Genomic DNA, 25,069 nt, shown 5'->3' with positions numbered 1-25,069 from the left:
GGCCAAATATTTTTTCAGAGCTAGATGCAGATAAAAATTATTTTTAATTTGCAACCTGATGGAGGTCAGTATAGATGGACTAATAGAGAAAGTCCCACACACTGCTAGAAGGCCAAATATTTTTTCAGAGCTAGATGCAGATAAAAATTATTTTTAATTAGCAACCTGATGGAGGTCAGTATAGATGGACTAATAGAGAAAGTCCCACACACTGCTAGAAGGCCAAATATTTTTTCAGAGCTAGATGCAGACAAAAAATTATTTTGAATTTGCAACCTGATGGAGGTCAGTATAGATGGACTAATAGAGAAAGTCCCACACACTGCTAGAAGGCCAAATATTTTTTCAGAGCTAGATGCAGATAAAAATTATTTTTAATTTGCAACCTAATGGAGGTCAGTATAGATGGACTAATAGAGAAAGTCCCACACACTGCTAGAAGGCCAAATATTTTTTCAGAGCTAGATGCAGATAAAAATTATTTTTAATTTGCAACCTGATGGAGGTCAGTATAGATGGACTAATAGAGAAAGTCCCACACACTGCTAGAAGGCCAAATATTTTTTCAGAGCTAGATGCAGATATAAATTATTTTTAATTTGCAACCTGATGGAGGTCAGTATAGATGGACTAATAGAGAAAGTCCCACACACTGCTAGAAGGCCAAATATTTTTTTAGAGCTAGATGCAGAAAAAAATTATATTCAGTTTGCAACCTGATGGAGGTCAGTATAGATGGACTAATAGAACAAGTCCCACACACTGATAGAAGCCCAAATATTTTTTCAGAGCTAGATGCAGAAAAAAATTATATTCAATTTGCAACCTGATGGAGGTCAGTATAGATGGACTAATAGAATGATGCTATGCCCAAAAGATTTTACTTCACTAGGTGCAGTAAAAAAATTGGTGTTCTATACACAGGTGGTATATCTTGCAACACAGATAGGCTACTCCACTGACTAACACACTCTGCAATAGGCCAAAAATGATTAGCTTTGCTAGATTCAGCCAAATGCTGTGAAAAAAACTTGCACAGCACTGGCACAGACCTGCCTGGCAAAAACTGATAGGAACTGATGTAACCTAGTCCTGAAAAGGACTGCAATTACAATTAGTGTTTACTCCCACAATCTATCTATTTAAGAGCACAGACCTGCCTGATAAAAGTCGTAGGAAATGCTGTAACCTAGTCCTTAAAAGGACTGCAATCACAACTATTCCCTACTCCCAAGCTATCTGTAGATTTGTGCGAAAATTGGCTTGAAATTAACAAGGTATAGCGCACACAGCAACAGCGGTGCCGTCTAACACGCAGCTGCAGCAGTGAGAAAATGGTGGCGACGGGGAAAATGGCTGGGTCTTATAGGGCAAGGACATGTGACATACACTGCCAATGACACATGCCCTTGCTTGTGTGAAAAAAAGCACTTCGCTCCGTGTGTGCGCTGCTGATAGGCTGAGAGATTGCACCTCCCCACTGTAAATGCGGGAAAGAGAAAAAAAAATGGAGTTCTTCATTATTCCTGCAGAGATCCATCCCCTGCCCCTCCCCCACCCCGCTGTACACTCAAACTACGTATTAACATTAATTTTCATCATTACTGAGAAAAAATCCAGTTATGATTTTGGTGCACGAACAGTTATCGAACATAACCTCGAACAGCCGAATTTTTCTCAAATCGTTCGTGTTCGCAGAACGGCTCGAACACCGCCCAAAACAGCTTGAATTTGAGATTGGCGAACAGTTCGAGTAGAACAACGCTCATCTCTACTCGTGGTGCCCCTGGAAAAGACCTGCTGCTGCAGGCCAAACTGAACGCGGACAAATCCTGTTGTAAATCTTTTGTGACCGGCAGAACGAAAGGTGTAATGTCCAAACTTTTATAGATAACAACTACAGGAATGCCTGTCACAAATAAGAATATGATGAAGAAGAAGAATATGAAGAAGATGAAGAAGTAGAATATGAAGAAGAATAATAGTTGAATAAGAAGAATATGAAGAATGTAAAAAAAACGAATAATACGAAGAAGGTGAAGAAGAAGAAGATGAAGAAGGTGAAGAAGTGGATGAAAAAGATGCTCATGCTGAGGATGATGAAGGAGAAAGTGTGGGAGAAGTAAAAAAGAAGGTGAAGAGCATGGAAGTAGTGAAACATAAATATCTGACAAAATATAAAAATACTTAACATAGTCAATATTTCCGTAACTCAGAACGTCTTAAAAAAAATATTAATTCCTGCTATTCCATTTGATTGGGCTAAACCTCTATGCCTTTATTGTCTCCCCCACCTCCCCCAATACATTCTACATTATTCTTAGTTGTTTTCCTTCATGTAGAATTAACCTACAAGGAAAGAAAGGGTTTATTTTCATTCCAATATTTCTGTCCCATTGACTTGCATTGGTTTCCGGTATCGGAATCGGCGATATCCGATACTTTTTGGGTATCGGTCCGATCCAATCCGATCCGATATTTGCCGATATCGGAAGGTATCGCTCAACACTACTCATCACTAGTTATTATCTAAAGCTGATATAAGAGTCATAATAACATAAGGAAGAAAATGGATTCCAGCATCAGGGTCTTCCATAAAAATCCATAATTTTATTATGCAATAAAGTATTCAAAAAATGCAAATCCCACTACCATGCCACTATAAAAACATATAAAGTGCAGAGCAAATGCGTTTTGGACGCATGTCCTTAGTCATTGCATGCATTGACATTTTGTGTCATAATAGCATAGTTACAGAACATAAAGAAGGAAAACTAGCTATAAGGTTTTATTCCTAAGATTTGGTTTGGATAAAATTGGTTTCTGCCTCATAGGAGATTTTTTTTGCCTTGTAGATCAGTACGGCAAAATAGGCTAAAAGGCTAAAACTACATGGACTTTTGATTTTTTCTAACCCAATATGGTATGTTATTAACACTTTTGAGCATAAATCAATACTGTGTAATTTCAATATCAATCATGTATATATTTCCAATATAAAACTATCGAAAATACAAACTAACTTATATATTTTTTTAATTATGACTGGGCATTAGGAGTAATATAAATTGGATGGATTGGTTTATGAATGAATTATATAACTTTGTGTGTATGTCTTTATTAGTCCTTCTACAAAATGATAACACAGCAGATAATTTAGCATTATCTGGATAATGCATTTTTCTGGATAGCAGAAAAGAAAAAGAAAACAATTTCATGAAACTGACAATATAATTCAGGATCTGCTCAGTAGAAATCCTGTATTTTGATGATTAGTAGTTTGATCCAGGAGAAAGACATAGTAACTTCTTTTCTTCACCTTTTAAATAGATGTATCCAAAGGCACAGAAGACTGCCCAGCAGTATAGTAACAGATAGACCTGCAAATAAAGTTTTCTTGATAAAAATGTTGCCCCAAAAACAAAAGAACATCTTAAAGTCAACTTGTCAGCTGATACATGCTGCCTATCCGTGGGCAGCATGTATCAGACATTGACTGTATGACCACAGCCAGGTATACTTGACTCTGAAGCGCTGCAGTGTTTCAGAGGAAAACAACTTTCATAGCCATCGGGAGCCTCACTGTAGATTAATTGGACAGGCGGGTCCCTGGCCTTCCTCTCCTCACCGACTGACCTGGAGTGACAGGTCTCTGCCTACATGCGCATATAGACAGAGACCTGTCAATCCACGGCAGTGAGCAGGAAGAAGCTGCCGCCTTGTCTGACTAGTTTACAGCGCAACTGCAGCGCTTCAGAGTCAAACATACCTGGTTGAGATTATATTGCCAATGTCTGATACATGCTGCCCACAGATTGAACAGCATGTATCAGCTGATAGGTTCACTTAATCAATAGATTCTTTGTAGAATAATAAAGAAAGACATTCTGGATAGAAGAACGCCGCTAATATTTTATATTAGTCCTTTACTACAACAGTGGGTAAGGACCACATACATACAGAATATTATATTTTTACTTGTCATCAGTTTTAGGATGAGCGAATCAATTTGCAGGACCCTAGTCAAGTGTCTACATCAGTATTCCATGGCCACCAGATAGGAGCCCTGCCATCCATCTCCTACCTGCCGGTATCTCCAGTGCATGTTCTGATTGTAGGCCTTGTGTGACATAATTGTTGTGGCATGATGCATGCATTTATTTGCGCTCAGGATGCCTGGAGATACGAGGTGATTCGCAGGGTTCCCATCATGGTGCCACAGAATACTATTGTGGCTGCTTGACCATTGTCCTGCAAATCAATTTACTCATCATCTTTAATCAAGTTTTAAATTGGGCAAAGATGATTCCTCTATAGCAATATCTACTATCTTTTTAGATTAATACAGATGGAGATTTCTGGTTTATTGTGTAAATACTTTTATGCCCAAAAAAGACAAAAGTCTCATAGGAGTGATAACTTTATTGGCTAACCGGAAAAATTATTGGCATCACTCCTAGGAAACTTTTGTCTTTTTGGGCATAAAATTATTTAAATCAATTTTCTGGGTAATACGGTACTGCAATATAATTTTTTATTGAACATCATAATAATGGTTTATTGTGTGAAGTGTCAATATTTCATGCTTGTGTATGTACTTGAAGGGCAGTTCTTTAACATTACTATCAAAATCATTAATTATAGCTTTTTTGGGGTCCAAATTTCATCAAATTGTGAAATGATGCACAACGTACACAGTTGTGCTGAAAAGTTTACATACCACGGCAGAATTTTTCCTTTCTTGGCCTTGTTTCAGAGAATATGAATGATAACAAAAAAAACTTTTTCTCCACTCATGGTTATTGGTTGGGTGAAGCCATTTATTGTCAAACTACTGTGTTTTCTCTTTTTAAATCTTAATGACAACGAAAAACATCCAAATTACCCTGATCAAAAGTTCACATACCGTGTATTGCCCCCTCTAACATCAATGACAGTTTGTAGTCTTTTGTGGTAGATGAGGTTCTTTATTTTCTCAGATGGTAAAGCAGCCCATTCTTATTGGCAAAAAGCCTCCAGTTTCTGCAAATTCCTGGACTGTCTAGCATGAACTTCGCGCTTGAGATCTCCCCAGAGTGGCTCAATGATATTGAGGGCAGGAGACTGAGATGGCCACTCCAGAACCTTCACTTTGTTCTGCTGTAGTCAATGACAGGTCGACTTGGCCTTGTGTTATGTATCGTTGTCATGTTGCAACATCCAAGTACGTCCTATGCGCAGCTTCCGGACTGATGAGTGCAAATTTGCCTCCAGTATTTGCTGATAACAAGTTGCATTCATCTTTCCTTCAACTTTTACCAAGTTTCCTGTGCCTTTGAAGCTCACATATCCCCAAAACATCAGCAATCCACCTCTGTGCTTTACTGTAGAAATGGTGTTCCATTCATCATAGGCCTTGTTGACCTCTCTCCAAATGTAACGTTTATGGTTGTGGCTAAAAAGTTAAATTTTGGACTCATCACTACAAAGTACCTTGTTCCAGAAGTTTTGAGGCTTGTCTCTGTGCTGTCTGGCGTATTGTAGGCGAGATACTTTGTGGCATTTGCACAGTAATGGCTTTCTTCTGGTGACTCGACCTTGCCGCCCATTTTTCTTCAAGTGCCTCCTTATTGTGCATCTGGAAACAGCCACACCTCTAGTTTACAGAGAGTCTTGAATTTCAGCTGATGTTATTTGTGCGTTTTTCTTTGCATCCCGAAAAAATTTCCTGGCAGTTGTGGCCGAAATTTTTGTTGGTCTACCTGACCGTGGTTTGGTTTTTACAGAGCCCCTGATTTTTCATTTGTTAATCACAGTTTGAATGCTGCTGACTGGCATTATCAATTGCTTGGATTTTTTGCGTCCCTTTCCTCTATTATACAGTTCAACTACCTTTTCCCGTAGATCTGTTGACAATTATTTTGCTTTCCCCATGACTCACAATCCAGAAACATCAGTGGCTGGATGAAAGATGCAAGAGTCTGTCTGGATCCCAGAAACTCACTCAGCTTTTATGCACACACTGATTACAAGCAAACAGGTCACAGGTGAGGATGTTACCTTTAGTAGCCATTCAAACCCATTTGTGTCAAATTCCATGCATATTATCAGGCCAAAATCACCAGGGTATGTGAACTTTTGATCAGGGTCATTTGGATGTTTTTGGTTGTCATTAAGATTTAAAAAGAGAAAACACAGTAGTTTGACAATAAATGGCTTCACCCAACCAATAACTATGAGTGAAGAAAAAGTTTTTTTGCTATCATTCATATTCTCTGAAACAAGGCGAAGAAAGGAAAAATTCTGCCGGGGTATGTAAACTTTTGAGCACAACTGTATACATATAGACATCTTCTACAGCAAATGTATTCACTAGTTGGGAAAAAAGAGACGTTTAAAGGAAAAGTCAGAACAGAAGGATTTCAGGGACTGCCCTCTCAACATAGGAATGAGGAAAGTAAGCAGTAGCCTATAGGGCAGCTAACATGAATTGTTACTAAAGTGAAATAACTGGAAACACAAGAGCATGATGTCGGTTGTTTCCCTAAGGCATTTACCATGAAAGAGGCTGTGCTCAAGATGTACTTATGAAGCACTTGAATCAAATTGTTATCCTCTTAATATATTGCAATCATCATATTATATAGCACTGTGTACTTACAATTACTCATTTTGCCCTTCTACCCAGTTAATTCTTCTCTTTTCCATTAGGTCTATGACATCACATGATTAAGCACTGACTAACTGAATCCTTTTAAGCTCTATGTAGAAACAGGAAGACTCTTTTTCCTGCATGGGTCATAAGTCACTATAAAAGTCCCTGCCCGGGGGAGAAGGGGACAGCTGAGTGAGGAGTTGAAAAGGGATGAATTATGCAGGGAAAATAGACTTCCTGTTTCTACATAGAACTTAGAAGTATTTAGCTAGTTTGTTTTTATCGTGATGTCATAGACCTAATGCAAAAAGAGAACAATTATCTGGGTAGAAGATGCAAAATGAGCAATTGTAAGTACACAGTGCTATATAATATGATGATTGCAATATATTAAGAGGATAAAAACTTTGGAGTGCTTCTTTAAAGGAACTGGTAAACATATCAATGTCTGCAATCACAGATAATATATTTTGTTGCAGAGCAGAATATCTTACCGTTTTTACTGCTGGCGGAATAATCTATGGTATCTGTAGACAAAGGAAAAACAAGTAGAAAAAGACTCGTAAGGCATCACAAGTGTTTGTGTTTTTAGTCTTTAGGAATCTCTCTGATACAGTATGTTAGACATTTTAGAAATACATATATAAGGTTGGCATAATTTTTTTTGTTATATTATAAAGTACAAGTGTAGGAAGTTCCCATGTTATGAAAGTCTATCACGCAGTATACATTTTTTGCTGGCTGCTTCTTCCAAGAATAGTATAGTCTACTGCACTATTTTATACAGCAAAGGATACATTGACATATACTAACCCAATGAATTGCAAAAAGGACACTCTTTTATCTAGTGTTAGCATGGATAACTTTCTTGATGTAACTTGGAAATGTAGGGCTCTAACGTGATCTGACCAAAAGTTCACATTGATTTGATCTTATGTTCAGTGCATATGCTGGGGGGATCACTCAGAGTCTTGTCATCCATAATGTCCCATACAAAAGAAATATATACCACGTGGAATATACTTTTCTTTGGGTGATACCCATGCACTGAAAAGCAAAGTCAATAACACTAAGTTCAATATTAAAAAAAAATAAAGGATGAATGTTTTGTTCTAATTTTTCACTGATTAGTAACATACAGTACAGACCAAAAGTTTGGACACACCTTCTCATTTAAAGATTTTTCTGTATTTTCATGACTATGAAAATTGTACATTCACACTGAAGGCATCAAAACTATGAATTAACACATGTGGAATTATATACTTAAAAAAGTGTGAAACAACTGAAAATATGTCTTATATTCTAGGTTATTCTTAGAGATGAGCGGTGTTCGACTAGAACTGTTCGCCAATCTCAAATTCGAGCTGTTTTGGGCGGTGTTCGAGTTGTTCGACGAACCCGAACGATTTGCAAAAAATTCGGCTGTTCGAGATTATGTTCGATAACTGTTCGTGCACCAAAAGCGTGTCCTGCATGTCTGGCGCTATTTAGAGCACCAATCATGCAGGGATTGTCTGCCACTCACTGTAATGCCACAGCCATGGTGGTTGTGGCATTACAGTGATTGCCCAAATCGATGGGAACAGAGCTCACAGTGAAACATGGAAAGCAGGCAATTCAGCAGCAGCATACACCGGTACCCGACAATTTAGAACAGAAAGAATAGAGAATCACACATAGATTAGATAGATAGAAACATGTCAGTCACATATATATGAAGTACAGTGACAGTGTTGCTTACTGTACTTGTCATTTAGTGTAAAGGATTTATTAAAAAAAATAATAGTGTTTTCATGCACTGTCTCTTTAAAAAAGCCGGCCGGCAATTCAGCAGCGGTACCCGACAATTTAGAATAGAAGAAATAGAGAATCACACATAGATTAGATAGATAGAAACATGTCAGTCACATATATATGAAGTACAGTGACAGTGTTGCTTACTTTACTTGTCATTTAGTGTAAAGGATTTATTAAAAAAAATAATAGTGTTTTCATGCAAAAAATTGGCGTGGGGTTCCCCTTAATTTTAGTCTCTAGCGGAGGTTAAGCAGACGGCTGGGGCAGATGTTTGAAGCCTGGGAAGGGGGTAATACCCACGGAGCTTCCCAGGCTACTAATATCAGCCCCCAGCTGAATACCTAGCCTTGACTAGCTATTAAAATGGGGGACCTCCCCAAAAAAATGATGTGGGGTCCCCCCTATTTTAATAGCTAGCAAAGGCTAGGCAGACAGCTGGGGACTGATATTAATAGCCTAGGAAGGGTACCATGAATATTGGCCCCCTCCCAGGCTAGAAACACCAGCCGTCAGCCGCCCCAGAAATGGCGCATCCATAGGATGCGCCAATTCTGGCACTTAGCCTCGCTCTTCCCACTGCCCTGTAGCGGTGGCAGTGGGGTAATAGGGCTGGGGTTGATGTCAGCTTATAATGCCAGCTGACATCAAGCCCAGGTTAGTAATGGAGAGGCGTCTATAAGACACCCCCATTACTAACCCCATAGTCAAAGTTAAAAGAAAACACAAACACCCAGAATAAAGTCCTTTAATTGAATAAAGACACAATTCTTTATTGTTCTAAATTAAACCATACTTACCGTCACGCCCATTCCAGCTGAAGCCAACGATCTCCTGCAATAAAAGAAAAATAATAAAGCAACCTCATCCTTACCTTTCCATGGTTCCCACGACAGCTTCAGCTCTGCTACATCGAGATGACAGGCTGGACCGCAGCAGAACGCTGCCATCCAGCCTGTCATCCCGCAGACACTGAGAAGCGCAGGCATGCTTGCGCTCCTCAGTGTCTGGCTGTGACGGCATCCAGATGAGCCGAGGTCATGTCCAATGAACTCGGTTCACCTCATGTACGTCACTGACAGCGTGGGAGAATTCTCACGCTGAAGCGCTGAGTGCAGGAGAATTTTCCCACGCTGTCAGTGACGTGCATGAGGTGAGCTGAGTTCATTGGACATGAAGAGCTCACCTCATGCACGTCACTGACAGCGTGGGAAAATTCTCACGCTGAAGCGCTGAGTGCAGGAGAATTTTCCCACGCTGTCAGTGACGTGCATGAGGTGAGCCGAGTTCATTGGACATGACCTCGGCTCATCTGGATGCCGTCACAGCGAGACACTGAGGAGCGCAAGCATCCTGCGCTTCTCAGTCTGTGCGGCATGGCAAGCTGGATGGCAGCGTTCTGCTGCGGTCCAGCCTGTCATCTCGATGTAGCAGAGCTGGAGCTGTCGTGGGAACCATGGAAAGGTAAGGATGATGTTGCTTTATTATTTTTCTTTTATTGCAGGAGATCGTTGGCTTCAGCTGGAATGGGCGTGATGGTAAGTATGGTTTAATTTAGAACAATAAAGAATTGTGTCTTTATTTCAATTAAAGGACTTTATTCTGGGTGTTTGTGTTTTCTTTTAACTTTGACTATGGGGTTAGTAATGGGGGTGTCTTATAGACGCCTCTCCATTACTAACCTGGGCTTGATGTCAGCTGACATTATAAGCTGACATCAACCTCAGCCCTATTACCCCACTGCCACCACTACAGGGCAGTGGGAAGAGCGAGGCTAAGTGCCAGAATTGGCGCATCCTATGGATGCGCCATTTCTGGGGCGGCTGACGGCTGGTGTTTCTAGCCTGGGAGGGGCCAATATTCATGGTACCCTTCCTGGTCTATTAATATCAGCCCCCAGCTGTCTGCCTAGCCTTTGCTAGCTAATAAAATAGGGGGGACCCCACGTCATTTTTTTGGGGGGGTCCCCCATTTTAATAGCTAGTAAAGGCTAAGTATTCAGCTGGGGGCTGATATTAGTAGCCTGGGAAGCTCCGTGGGTATTACCCCCTTCCCAGGCTTCAAACATCTGCCCCAGCCGTCTGCTTAACCTCCGCTAGAGACTAAAATTACGGGGGATCCCACGCCAATTTTTTTTTTTTATAAATCCTTTATTTTAACACTAAATGACAAGTACAGTAACCAACACTGTCACTGTACTTCATATATATGTGGCTGACATGTTTCTATCTATCTAATCTATGTGTGATGCTCTATCTTTCTGTTCTAAATTGTCGGGTACTGCTGCTGAATTGGCGGCCGGCTTTTTTAAAGAGACAGTGCATGAAAACACTATTATTTTTTTAAATAAATCCTTTACACTAAATGACAAGTACAGTAACCAACACTGTCACTGTACTTATTATATATGTGACTGACATGTTTATATCTATCTATCTATGTGTGAAGCTCCATTCTTTCTGTTCTAAATTGTCGGGTACCGCTGCTGAATTGCCGGCCGGCTTTTTTAAAGAGACGGTGTACGAAAACACTATTATTTTTTTTTAATAAATCCTTTACACTAAATGACAAGTACAGTAACCAACACTGTCACTGTACTTCTTATATATGTGACTGACATGTTTCTATCTATCTAATCTATGTGTGATGCTCTATTCCTTCTTGTCTAAATTGTCGGGTACCGGTGTGTGCAGCTGCTGAATTGCCGGCCAGCTTTTTTAAAGAGAGCGTCTTCTGAGCAGTTTGTCAGCTTTTGGACACATTTGAAGGTGTTTTCTATGTGTTTCTATGTGTTTTTGTTTGCCTGCCATTGGTTTTAACGGTGTTCGACGGTGTTCTAAGGTGTTCGACGAACAGTTCGACGAACAGTTCCTCGAACATCCCGGTGTTCAACGAACCGAACCGAACCCGAACACTACGGGGGTGGCTCAACACTAGTTATTCAAAGTAGCCACCTTTTGCTTTGATGACTGCTTTGCACACTCTTGGCATTCTCTTGATGAGCTTCAAGAGGTAGTCACCGGAAATGGTTTTCACTTCACAGGTGTGCCCTGTCAGGTTTAATAAGTGGGATTTCTTGCCTTAAAATGGGGTTGGGACCATCAGTTGTGTTGTGCAGAAGTCTGATGGAGACACAGCTGATAGTCCTACTGAATAGACTGTTAGAATTTGTATTATGGCAAGAAAAAAGCAGCTAAGTAAAGAAAAACGAGTGGCCATCATTACTTTAAGAAACGGAGGTTAGTCAGTCCGAAAAATTGGGAAAACTTTGAAAGTGTCCCCAAGTGCAGTTGCAAAAACCATCAAGCGCTACAAAGAAACTGGCTCACATGAGGACCGCCCCAGGAAAGGAAGACCAAGAGTCACCTCTGCTTCTGAGGATAAGTTTATCCGAGTCACCAGCCTCAGAAATCGCAGGTTAACAGCAGCTCAGATTAGAGACCTGGTCAATGCCACACAGAGTTCTAGCAGCAGACACATCTCTTCAACAACTGTTAAGAGGAGACTTTGTGCAGCAGGCCTTAATGGTAAAATAGCTGCTAGGTAACCACTGCTAAGGACAGGCAACAAGCAGAAGAGACTTGTTTGGGCTAAAGAACACAAGGAATGGACATTAGACCAGTGGAAATCTGTGCTTTGGTCTGATGAGTCCAAATTTGAGATCTTTGGTTCCCACCGTAAAGCATGGAGAAGGAGGTGTGATGGTGTGGGGGTGCTTTGCTGGTGACACTGTTGGGGATTTATTCAAAATTGAAGGCATACTGAACCAGCATGGCTATCACAGCATCTTGCAGCGGCATGCTATTCCATCCGGTTTGCGTTTAGTTGGACTATCATTTATTTTTCAACAGGACAATGACCCCAAACACACCTCCAGGCTGTGTAAGGGCTATTTGACCAAGAAGGAGAGTAATGGAGTGCTACGCCAGATGACCTGGCCTCCAGAGTCACCAGACCTGAACCCAATCGAGGTGGTTTGGGGTGAGCTGGACCGCAGAGTGAAGGCAAAAGGGCCAACAAGTGCTAAGCATCTCTGGGAACTCCTTCAAGATTGTTGGAAGACCATTTACGGTGACTACCTCTTGAAGCTCATCAAGAGAATGCCAAGAGTATGCAAAGCAGTCATCAAAGCAAAAGGTGGCTACTTTGAAGAACCTAGAATATAAGACATATTTTCAGTTGTTTCACACTTTTTTTGTTAAGTATATAATTCCACATGTGTTAATTCATAGTTTTGATGCCTTCAGTGTGAATGTACAATTCTCATAGTCATGAAAATACAGAAAAATCTTTAAATGAGAAGGTGTGTCCAAACTTTTGGTCTGTACTGTAAGCTTAAAGCATCAAACATATCTGACATGCATTTCTGTCTGAATTTACGCCATGTATATGGTATAAACTATGATGTATTTGTAGGGCACACTTAGCCATGTCTTATCCCTCCCAAGCACTTCACAGTTTCAAAAAAGTTGGTGGAACTGGCCGGAACTGTCGCAAAAATGCCAAATGTCTGTAAATTTTTCCTCAATTTAAATAATTTTGAGTAGTTATTGTTATTGATGAATATGGCCATAAGCTTACATCAGATATTAGTTATCTTACTTTTAGACCACATTTTATGCAAGCCAAAAACTGGAGTACATCCTCACTAAATTTAGTTTATTTTACAAGCACAGTTAGCAATACCTGAATTTCTAAATACTTTCTAGTGTCTGGCGAGGTACCAAAATGTCTAAAATCCTTAATAAATATGGTATATTGCATGGATGCCAGAATTCTGGCTCAGATTTAAACAAAATTCTGGCACATTTTGTAAAGTTCCCTTTGAGAGTTGATGGCAGTCTATGGAGTCTATATAGCTCCCTACTAAAATTCTGCAGGCCAGCGTGTGCTGCTGTCAGGCCTATCGATGCCATATTTCTGGAGATAGTCCCTCCAAAAACAATGCTTTCAGAAAAGTATACTGTGTAGTAAAGCAACTTGCTCAACCCTCACAGAGGCAGACACAGGAAACATGTCTCAAGTTAACTTCCTGCAGGTTTATTGATATATGGCATAAACCTCAGCATGATTCCACAAAGTAAACACGTCCTCTCTGGGATAACGAAAAACAAAAGATAAAGTATAGTACAGTCCATAGGCGAGCAGGGTTTCGCACATAACGGTTTCACCAAAAAGTCCTTCTGTGGAGTTCTCTGGCTTCCACACATACAGTCTGAAGACTTCCTTCTCCAGACCACACCAGAGAAAAAAAAACAGTGACTGAGCATTTAACTTGCCCAGACACACCCTGAGGTGGATATATGGTGAATGACTTCCCACCCTTCTCAAGGTCATTCACAAAAAAACATTCCCTTTTAAAATGGTGGTTTAACCCCCAACACATAACATGCTGGAGGAAATTTGTAGGTTTAGTTCACTGAAGCTAGTAGCCGCCATGAAACATATCTCTCCTCACATATATCACCAGTGACTGTCACAACTGTCATACATATGATGTCTGCTACAGCATGTTACAATGTTTTTTTTGGGGAGACTCAAGTTTTGTGGCAAAACTGAGCTTTAATATGTCTCTCTATGTGAGTTGTATTGTGAATAATAAAAATGTTTATTTTTTAGACTCTTTTTTTAAAAGGGACAGCCAGTCTTTGGCTACAAATCTGCAATTACTCTATGTGACTGCAGACTTGTGAATCCTCACATCGCACGCACTGCAAGCTGTGGGGTTTCTGCAGTATCGGCGCCAGTAGTGGGCAGTCATGTGATGGCAAAAATATGATTTGCATACTCATGGCCACATTCAACTAGACTGTATCCAACCTTGCACAATACACTTGCATTGAGCGAGGCCATGACAACCTAGTCAGCACATGACCGCATGTATGCAAATCACATGCTTGCAGTACCGTTGGACATGTTAAATATTAATTATGGTTATTCATTCTTACTCTCAATCCTGTACTGGATAGATTGCATCATCTTCATGGAAGGTTTGCTGACATAATATTCAGGTTATTATTGTACAATTAGCTCAGGGTAGATGGTATTGGCATATATAGAAATAGTTGCTATGTGAGACACATATATATATGTGAACCATGAACCATGTGACACATGGGGGGGTTCGCTTCTCTCTCACTTCATTGTGATGTGCTCCTCTTTGATAAAAGCCTAACCCACGTGCTCCTATTCAGCCATGATATTGACACAGACAGATGCAACTACCATTCAGGATCCCGGTAAAGATGGAGAACGGACTTCAACTAATGAGCTAATTATGGACAAATGGACAATCTTTTTGTAACTACTTCAGCTATTTTGTGTTTTGCTGCAATGATTCTTTTTGGCGGACAATTCAGTAAACCACGACATTTTTATAAGAAACATTGTGACATTTTCTCTGGAATATAGCTATGTGCCCATGATGCAGAAATGCTCTGGATTTTTCCTGAGCATTTCTGCATCTCTCTTGGCAGAAAAAACGCATGCGGATTGTACATGCGCATTGTAAATGCGTTTTCCTGCCAGGGACATGCGGAAGTGAAGCGTTCTTCACACGCATTTCCACATTCGGGTTGTCAAGCGCTTTCCAAGTGATTTTAGCATCACTTGGAAAGTGCTTGACAACTTGATCACACTATATAAATCCATGCCAACGGCATGGATTTATATAGTGTGACCATAAAGAATGTTTAAAAATAAAAAAATAAATCTATACTTACCTTCTGATGGCCCCCGGAGTCTTGCTTCCCTCACTTCTCACTTGCCGGCAGATCGCGGTACACTGAAGGACCTGCCGACGTCAGCATCGCGTGACCCATCACATGACTATGACGTCAGCACAGGTCCTTCAGTCCATCGCGAGCTGTCGGCAAGTGAAGACAAGCACACCGGGGGCCATCGGAAGGTAAATATAATATTTATTTTTTATTTTATTCTTTTTTTCACAGGTACTATGGTACCCGGGTCCGGAGGAGAGTCTCCTGTTCTCCACACCCGGGTACCATCCGCACATTGAAACGCGTGGAATGCGCATCTACATATACAGTGATGCAGAATCCATGCGTTCCAATGCAAGTCAATGGCGGCAAAAACGCAGCACTTCCGCAAAATAATTGGTAGTGCTGCGTTTTTTTCCGCAATGATAATCCGCAGGGGAAATTTCCGCAGCATGTGCACAGCACATTATCATTGGGGAACATGGCAGGCCTTCTACCATGCGTTTTTTTAAGAGTTTCTGCCGCTGCGGAAACGCTTAAAAAACGCATCGTGGGCACACAGCCTATCACATCTGGTAAAAAGTCCTGAATAAATAAATATACAAAATAAGTATATTTAACAATACATACTTGCTTGTTCCATGGGCACCAGACAATCCTCACAGTCAGATGGCCGTATAACATGACGATCACATCGTAATGATCGAACTGGCTGTCGGCTCTCCTATGTAGCGTGACAACTACATAGAAATGCATGCTGTCATGCTCGGGTCAGGTGAGCCAACGGCCAGTTCGATCATTGCAATGCGATCGTCATCCTTGTTATATGGCCAGCTGACTGCACCCTTACAGATAGAGTGACTGCAGACTTTCAGCCTGAGGCCGGACAACCCTGTTAAAGTGGGTGTCATGATTAGAAAAACAGCTGTTTTTTTACCTTGTCCACTGGTTGTGAGTAGTTTTGTATTATATCTCAATACATGGCCTCAATGGAGTTGAGATGCAATAATACATACAACTACTAGACAGTTGTATATGGGATGTGAAAAAATTTCAGTATTTTTTTCTTTAGGGAAATGTTTCCTTTATTTCTCATATTCAAATTTGTATAAATGTATAGAATATATCCATTACCTTGGTATGTAAAAGGGCCAAGTCCAAATCTCACAGCTTCCAGAGAAGCCTCACGAGATGATGAACACTGCGTGAAAAGAAGCAGAAACATTTAAAACAAGGACTACACATTGAAAATGGAAGATACTGTGTGGCAAGGAAAAATATAGGGTTTACCTTAGGGACTAATGAGGATTACTTACTTTTGAACAGCTGTCACCTGCAGTGTGACACAGTCGAGCATCACAAAATAAGTAGACAGTAGTGTAGCCTTGGAAGGAAAATGCTGTAATACTGAATCTGACCTCCTTAGATATTCCATTTTCAACCACTTGGGTATAAGGTCCATTTTCAACCGCACAACTGTCCAAGAAAATGTACAAAATATGCTGTATATGTCTTTTAGCCATAAAGGGGTTTTCCAGGCAAAGTACACAACTACAGTGGAGTGTGACACTGGAAAACTTGACAGCGTGTAATATACGCGCTGTAAGGATTCAGCTATGTTTCACAGCTCCAGCGGTCCTTGTCACTGCTCATAAGCGGTTTGCATATTTGCATACTTGTGGTCACAAGAAGACTGCCGGAATGGTCAATCATAGTGGAAGCCTGTATATAATAGACTGTTAAGGTTTCCAATGTTACTCTTCCCCACAAGGTGTGCACTTCTCCCAGAAAACCCTTTTTAAGATGCAGCAGTTTTTTTTAAACATCACCACCATATTAAACTATATATCACATTGTATATTTTTTTTAACTTTTTTATTTTTTACTTCTTAGTACTCTTAGGGGACTTAAACCTGTGATCGTCTGATCGCTTATACTATATAAGCAGTATATAGTGTAAATCTCTGCCGCCTTTGACGCTCAGCAAATATAAGCTTCAGAGGAGCACCAAGATTGCTGCCATGGCAACCCATGATGGAAACCAGTAAGCGGAAGCACGTGCTCCATTTAAATGCCACTATCAGACCGGAAGGCAACCATAACCGGAGCGAGCATAAAACCTTCCTGATGCTATTAAAAATTGAATTTAGTAATCTCCTAAGCACCCTCTAGTGGTGGTTTCCGGAAGTCAGCATTTTGTCTTTTAAATATAAGCCATTGTATGATATTTGGTGCTCTGTTTCAGAAAAAATATTATTACCTATAAAAATGTTAACATGTTAAAAAAAAAAGACTTTTGGACCTCAAAATAACATGATACTAAAAGATAGAGATTCACTTTAAATATAGCTTCACTCAAAGCATAACACTAAAGTATTAATACATGCCACTAAGGATGGGACTTGTGCTGGAGAACTAGGGGTCATCAGTGACCTTAGATGATTTTCTTTTAAAACAACAGCTCTGCTAAGTGATAGATTTTTCTTTTTTGCACTCTAACAACCTGCAGAACCACAATCTGGTTAGGTCGAACTCTCTGGTATAATGATTTATTCAGAAAATCTCTATATCAGCTTCCTGGAATCTGCTGTCGCACCTGGATTTTATGGCCTTCAGGCCATATTCACACCTTACCATTCATACTGCACAACAAGCCAGCACTGAAAACTGTGGCAAAATGGCATATTTATTTTATCTCAGCATAGTCCTGCTGTATGAGTAATAGGTCCTTAATAATTTCATGTATTAAATGAACAGTCAGTATATAGTCAAAGCAATTGCTTACCCGCCTTGAATTAGTTGCACTTTTATTGGTCCACTGCCATCACTAGTCGGAGCAGCAAAGCATTGATCTATTCGAAGAACGAAATCAGGGTCTTGGAATTGTGTTGTCATCCCAAAATATAGAGTTGATCCGATTGCTATATTTTCCTGGTCTGACTGTTGTAAGGGCTGAGTGAATGATGAGCTCAAATAGGCTGCAAGTGTGGTGCCGGCATTACCCTCAATGCCACCTGTATTCAGATTCTGGGTGCTGTTAGGGTCAGTGAATGTATTAGTACATAACAGGTAGATCAGTGCCACTCAATGAGTTTTCATGTTATACTCTATGTACTTTATAGCTATTATTAAGTTTAGTAGTCGGCATACATACGTCATAACGGGTTTGAGCACGGTGTATAGCGCAGTCTCCATGGTAAGGTTGTAAGTGCAGGAGAATGGCATGCTAAGGTTTCCTGCAGTGATAACTCCATTGCTGATCTGTCCTGGAATGTTAACGGTGTTTGCAAACGTTATATGGGTCACATTTTTCTGCAAGTAACAGAAAAGAAGAAGCAGAAGATGACAACTAAGATTATTCATTGAATAGGAAATCTACCTGCAAACAAATGATTATATGAAATGTGGATTTGAGTGTGTTTCCTCTGGCTACTCAAGTTTCCTCCCACACCCTAAAGACATACTCATAGGGAATGTAGGTAGTGAGTAGAGATGAGCGTTGTTCTACTCGAACTGTTCGCCAATCTCAAATTCGAGCTGTTTTGGGCGGTGTTCGAGCCGTTCGGCGAACACGAACAATTTGAGAAAAATTCGGCTGTTCGAGGTTATGTTCGATAACTGTTCGTGCACCAAAATCATAACTGGATTTTTTCTCAGTAATGATGAAAATTAATGTTAATACGCAGTTTGAGTGTACAGCGGGGTGGGGGGAGGGGCAGGGGATGGATCTCTGCAGGAACAATGAAGATCTCCATTTTTCTTTCTCTTTCCCGCATTTGCAGTGGGGAGGTGCAATCTGTCAGCCTATCAGCAGCGCACACACGGAGCGAAGTGCTTTTTTTCACACAAGCAAGGGCATGTGTCATTGGCAGTGTATGTCACATGTCCTTGCCCTATAAGACCAAGCCATTTTCCCCGTCGCCACCATTTTCTCACTGCTGCAGCTGCGTGTTAGACGGCACCGCTGTTGCTGTGTGCGCTATACCTTGTTAATTTCAAGCCAATTTTCGCACAAATATACAGATAGCTTGGGAGTAGGGAATAGTTGTGATTGCAGTCCTTTTAAGGACTAGGTTACAGCATTTCCTACGACTTTTATCAGGGAGGTCTGTGCTCTTAAATAGATAGGTTGTGGGAGTAAAGACTAATTGTAATTGGAGTCCTTTTCAGGACTAGGTTACATGAGTTCCTATCAGTTTTTGCCAGGCAGGTCTGTGCCAGTGCTGTGCAAGTTTTTTTCACAGCATTTGGCTGAATCTAGCAAAGCTAATCCTTTTTGGCCTATTGCAGAGTGTGTTAGTCAGTGGAGTAGCCTATCTGTGTTGCAAGATATAACACCTGTGTATAGAATACCAATTTTTTTACTGCACCTAGTGAAGTAAAATCTTTTGGGCATAGCATCATTCTATTAGTCCATCTATACTGACCTCCATCAGGTTGCAAACTGAATATAATTTTTTTCTGCATCTAGCTCTGAAAAAATATTTGGGCTTCTAGCAGTGTGTGGGACTTGGTCTATTAGTCCATCTATACTGACCTCCATCAGGTTGCAAATTAAAAATAATTTTTTTCTTCATTTAGCTCTGAAAAAATATTTGGGCTTCTAGCAGTGTGTGGGACTTGTTCTATTAGTCCTTCTATACTGACCTCCAGCAGGTTGCAAATTGAATATAATTTTTTTCTGCATCTAGCTCTGAAAAAATAGTTGGGCTTCTAGCGGTGTGTGGGACTTGGTCTATTAGTCCATCTATACTGACCTCCATCAGGTTGCAAATTAAAAATAATTTTTTTCTGCATCTAGCTCTGAAAAAATATTTGGGCTTCTAGCAGTGTGTGGGACTTGGTCTATTAGTCCATCTATACTGACCTCCATCAGGTTGCAAATTAAAAATAATTTTTTTCTGCATCTAGCTCTGAAAAAATATTTGGGCTTCTAGCGGTGTGTGGGACTTGGTCTATTAGTCCATCTATACTGACCTCCATCAGGTTGCAAATTAAAAATAATTTTTTTCTGCATCTAGCTCTGAAAAAATATTTGGGCTTCTAGCAGTGTGTGGGACTTGGTCTATTAGTCCATCTATACTGACCTCCATCAGGTTGCAAATTAAAAATAATTTTTTTCTTCATTTAGCTCTGAAAAAATATTTGGGCTTCTAGCAGTGTGTGGGACTTGTTCTATTAGTCCTTCTATACTGACCTCCAGCAGGTTGCAAATTGAATATAATTTTTTTCTGCATCTAGCTCTGAAAAAATATTTGGGCTTCTAGCAGTGTGTGGGACTTGGTCTATTAGTCCATCTATACTGACCTCCATCAGGTTGCAAATTAAAAATAATTTTTATCTGCATCTACAGTACCTCTGAAAAAATATTTGGGCTTCTAGCTTTGTGTGGGACTATTTGTATTAGTCCATCTATACTGACCTCCATCAGGTTGCAAACTGAATATATTTTTTTCTGCATCTACCTCTGAAAAAATATTTGGCCTTCTAGTAGTGTGTCGGACTTTCTCTATTAGTCCATCTATACTGACCTCCATCAGGTTGCAAATTAAAACTAATTTTTATCTGCATCTACAGTACCTCTGAAAAAATATTTGGGCTTCTAGCTGTGTGTGGGACTATTTGTATTAGTCCATCTATACTGACCTCCATCAGGTTGCAAATTCAAAATAATTTTTTTCTGCATCTGATCCAGCCAATAGTTTTGGCCTAATACCACAGTTTGGCCACTCAGCTCTGCTCGGTTACCATCCATTGTTTTTTTGTGCAAACAACTCCAGAGTTGTGAATTAGTTAACCACCAAAATGAGTGGAAAAAGGCCTGCTGCTGGTGGAAAGGGGAATAGGCGTGTTGGGAAGGGGAAAAAAGGTTGTGTCCGTGGGGTAGGTGTTAAAGCAACAGTAACATCTGCAGAAGAAAGACCATCTTCCAGCCAAACTAAAATGTCTACTTCTTTTAGCGGACAATGTGATAAGATCCCTTTCTTACGGCCACGCCAATCGCTACAAATTCCAGATGAGGCACAAAAACAGCAGGTGCTTCAACGGATATCAAGTGCTCCTTTAAGTGGGCTCTCCTCCACATCAACTTCAACATCACAAATACTCCAGTCCTCAAAGGTGTCACCCAAATCGCACTTGCTTCCTCACAGCTCCCAAATCTCCAGCTGCCCGTCTGAGTATGAGGTAGAACAGATGGTTGAGTCTGCAGAGCTGTTTACTCATACTATAGCCTGGGAATCAGAGGTCGACTCCAGCGCTTCTGTGAATCCAGACGAGGAAATGATCTGCACTGATGCCCAGAATCTTTATGAGTCGGATCCAGGACCAGACGCAGAAGGTTCTGACCATAATGTAGACCCTCATTCCCAAACTGTAACTCCTGTTGGTGGAGACAATGAGGAAGACGATGATAAGACTCAAATACCTGATTGGAGCGACAACTTTAGTTTTTTGTCAGGGCAGGAACAGGTTGGCTCTGAGGACGACGGGTGTGATAACGCACAGGGTGATGATGATGAGGTCGGAGATCCCACTTACTGTCAACCCACAGTCAGCCAAGAGATGAGGTCAGCAGAGGAGGTGGAGGAAGATGCTAGTAACGACGAGGTCAGGTTGCGCCTTCCTGGACAGAGACGTAGTACTGGAAGCACGTCAACAACTGCATCTTCAAACACAACTCTGCCTCTCACCACAAGTCGTGGTGGCTCTTCAGGTCGCATGGGTGCTAAGCCTTGCATAGCCTGGGCATTTTTTCAGATCGATAAAGATGACCCAACTCGTGTTATCTGTAACATTTGTCAGCAAAAGCTAAGTAGAGGCCAAAAAATACATAGTTTGAGTACTTCATGCATGAACCGGCACATGGACATGAAGCATAAGTTGCAGTGGGAAGCTCAGTGTGCTACAATGCGGCCTAGCCTGCCGGGCCAATCACCGTCTGCCATATCTTGTGCATCCGCGGCCTCTTCATCCTCTGTGACTGGGGGGACAGCAGTCACACCTGTTTTGGGGCGCAGACCTGCCACCTCTTTACCCGCAACAGCCAGCGTGATTGCCAGGTCATCATTTTCTTTGGAGGTGGTAACACCAGCTGGTGTTGAGCGCTGTCCGACATCGATAGCACCACCTTTGGATCAAGGCAACCTAACATGTCCGCCTGCATCTTCCTCACAGACCGGCAGTTTGCCGGGGACACCCTTATCAACCCCGTCTAAGCACAATAGCCAGCCCTCGGTCCCTCAGATGTGGACAAGTAAAAGACCATTTCCTCCTAGCCATGAGAAAGCTAAGAGGTTGAATTTCACCATCTGCAAGCTCTTGGCTACAGAAATGCTGCCTTTCCGCCTGGTGGACACAGAGGATTTTCGAGACCTTATGTCCGTCGCAGTGCCCCAGTACCAGATGCCCAGTCGGCACTACTTCTCAAAGAAAGGTGTGCCTGCGCTCCACCAGCATGTCGCACACAACATCACCGCTTCTTTGAGAAACTCTGTGTGTGACAGGGTGCATTTCACCACAGACACTTGGACGAGTAGGCATGGACAGGGGCGTTACATGTCGCTGACTGGGCACTGGGTAACTATGGTGACAGCAGGACAAGGGGCTGCTGTCCAAGTCTTGCCGTCCCCACGAGTTGTGCGTCAATCCTCTTTATGTCAAAGTTCCTCCACTGCTTCTGCCTCCTCAACCTCCTCTCGGTCTTCCACCTGCACCCAAAGCCTGTCTGGTCATGCCACAAGCTTTCTAACTGCGCAGAAGGGATCCTGCACACCTCCTTACTATGCTGGCAGTAGGGCTCAACGTCATCAGGCGGTTTTTACATTGAAATGTCTGGGAAATGTGAGTCACACAGCTGAGGAGTTGTGGTCAGCTCTGGAGAACCAATTTCATGAATGGTTGTCTCCACTGGACCTGAAACCAGGGAAGGCCGTGTGCGACAATGCTGCAAACCTGGGTGCGGCCCTTCGCCGGGGCAATGTCACACACGTGCCTTGTATGGCTCACGTGTTGAACCTGGTTGTCCAGCAATTTTTAGCCCACTATCCCAGACTAGATGGCCTTCTGCAGAGGGCACGGTCGCTGTGTGCTCACTTCCGCCGTTCGCATCCCGCAGCTCAGCGACTTACATCTCTACAGAAGTCGTTGGGCCTGCCACTTCACCGGCTAAAATGCGATGTGCCTACCCGGTGGAATTCAACTCTGCACATGTTGCAGCGACTGTGGCAGCACCGACAAGCCCTGGTGCAATACGTTCTGACGTATAGCCTGGGCCAACGAGATTCAGAGGTGGGGCAAATCACGCTGGAGGAGTGGTCTCAGATCAGGGACCTATGCACCCTTCTGCACAGTTTTGAAATGGCGACGAAGATGTTTAGTGCTGACGATGCCATTATCAGCATGACTATTCCGGTGATTTACATGCTGGAGCACATGTTAAACAGAATTCGGAGTCAGGTGGTGGCACAAGAGGAGGTGGAGGAAGTAGAGGAGGAGGAGTTGTATGCGAGAGGGGCTAACATCTGCAAGTTCCAGACGGTCGGCAGCACCAAGGCGGCAGGCATGTGTGGGTGGGGGAGATGGTTTTACCAGGGCGCATGGTAGCAGCCAAACTAGTGAGGAAGGTGCAGGAGCCCAGGAAGAAGTGGAGGACGAACTGATGGAAGACTCATCAGATGAGGGAGACCTTGATCACATTTCTGTTGTGCGAGGTTGGGGGGAGAGGACAGAGGAAGGAAGCATGATTGTTACCTCGCCACCAACACAACAGGGACTTGGTGCTCCTGGATGCGCAACACACATGAGTGCCTTCTTGCTGCACTACCTGCAACATGACCCTCGAATTGTGAGAATTAGAAATAATCCTGACTACTGGGTTGCCACACTGTTAGATCCCCGGTACAAAAGTAAATTTGCAGAAATTATTCCTGCCATAGAAAGGGATGCACGCATGCAGGAGTATCAGCAGAGACTGTTGCAGAATCTTACATGTGCTTTTCCACAAAATACCAGTGGTGCACGTAGTGAATCTCACAGTTCCAACTTGCCAACCGTGGGACCGTCAAGTGTTCAGCACTCAAACCGTAACAGAACCACAGTATCTGCTGGTAACATCAATTTTGCGGAATCATTTCACCACTTTTTTAGCCCATCCTTTGCAAGGCCACAGGAGACAAGAAGTCTGACACATAGTCAACGCCTAGAGACGATGGTACAGGAGTATCTCCAAGTAAACATTGAAGCCACGACTGTGTCACTGGACCCTTGCTCTTTTTGGGCTTCCAATCTGGATAAATGGCCGGAGCTAGCCACTTACGCCTTGGAGATCTTGTCATGCCCCGCAGCCAGCGTTCTGTCTGAACGTGTGTTCAGCGCTGCTGGTGGTGTGCTGACAGATAAGCGCACGCGGCTCTCCACTGATAATGTAGACAGACTCACGTTCATAAAGATGAACAAATCATGGATCCGAAACGACTTTTCTACCCCTGTGTCATCCTGGGGAGAGTAAAAGCTTGATGATTGGTTAAAATCACCCTACCAACCGTTTTAAGCTTTCAAATTACTAATCATGTTTATCTGTATCTTGACTGGAAAATAATTTGGGCTTTGTAGCAGTGTGCAGCACTGATCCTATTAGGCCATCTATACTAAAGCTTCACCAGATTTAAAATTAAAAATAATTTTTAGCTGCATCTAGCCCGGAAAATAATTTTGGGGCTCCGAGATGCGCAAGGCACATAAGTGCCTTCTTGCTGCACTACCTGCAGCATGACCCTCATATTGTCAGAATTCGAAGTAATCATGACTACTGGGTTGCCACACTCTTAGATCCCCCAAACTTTTCGATCAACCTTTTCATTTTAATAAAGACCAAAAAAATGGTCATTTTTGAAATTATAAGCATTAGCAGGTTGTTAGA

At 41.8% G+C, this 25,069-nt stretch overlaps 1 protein-coding gene across 1 annotated transcript in view; it reads right to left on the bottom strand.

Annotated features, from left to right (window-relative positions):
• Positions 1 to 6,924: 6,924 nt before the first annotated feature.
• LOC141246694 (pancreatic secretory granule membrane major glycoprotein GP2-like) overlaps positions 6,925 to 25,069 on the bottom strand; it is a 45,175-nt gene continuing 27,030 nt past the window's right edge. The window contains exons 9-14 of the mRNA XM_073669138.1: positions 18,305 to 18,462; positions 17,936 to 18,184; positions 16,467 to 16,626; positions 16,285 to 16,351; positions 7,129 to 7,161; positions 6,925 to 6,932 (exon numbers count right to left, since the gene is read on the bottom strand). Coding sequence (XP_073525239.1) covers positions 6,925 to 6,932; positions 7,129 to 7,161; positions 16,285 to 16,351; positions 16,467 to 16,626; positions 17,936 to 18,184; positions 18,305 to 18,462 — 675 coding nt within the window. The remainder of the gene's footprint in view (positions 6,933 to 7,128; positions 7,162 to 16,284; positions 16,352 to 16,466; positions 16,627 to 17,935; positions 18,185 to 18,304; positions 18,463 to 25,069) is intronic.

This window comes from Phyllobates terribilis, unplaced genomic scaffold, assembly GCF_046119375.1.
Source record: "Phyllobates terribilis strain yellow unplaced genomic scaffold, ASM4611937v1 Scaffold_2__4_contigs__length_985480577, whole genome shotgun sequence".
Taxonomy (NCBI): domain Eukaryota; kingdom Metazoa; phylum Chordata; class Amphibia; order Anura; family Dendrobatidae; genus Phyllobates; species Phyllobates terribilis.
This window is presented reverse-complemented; position numbering and strand designations above follow the sequence as displayed.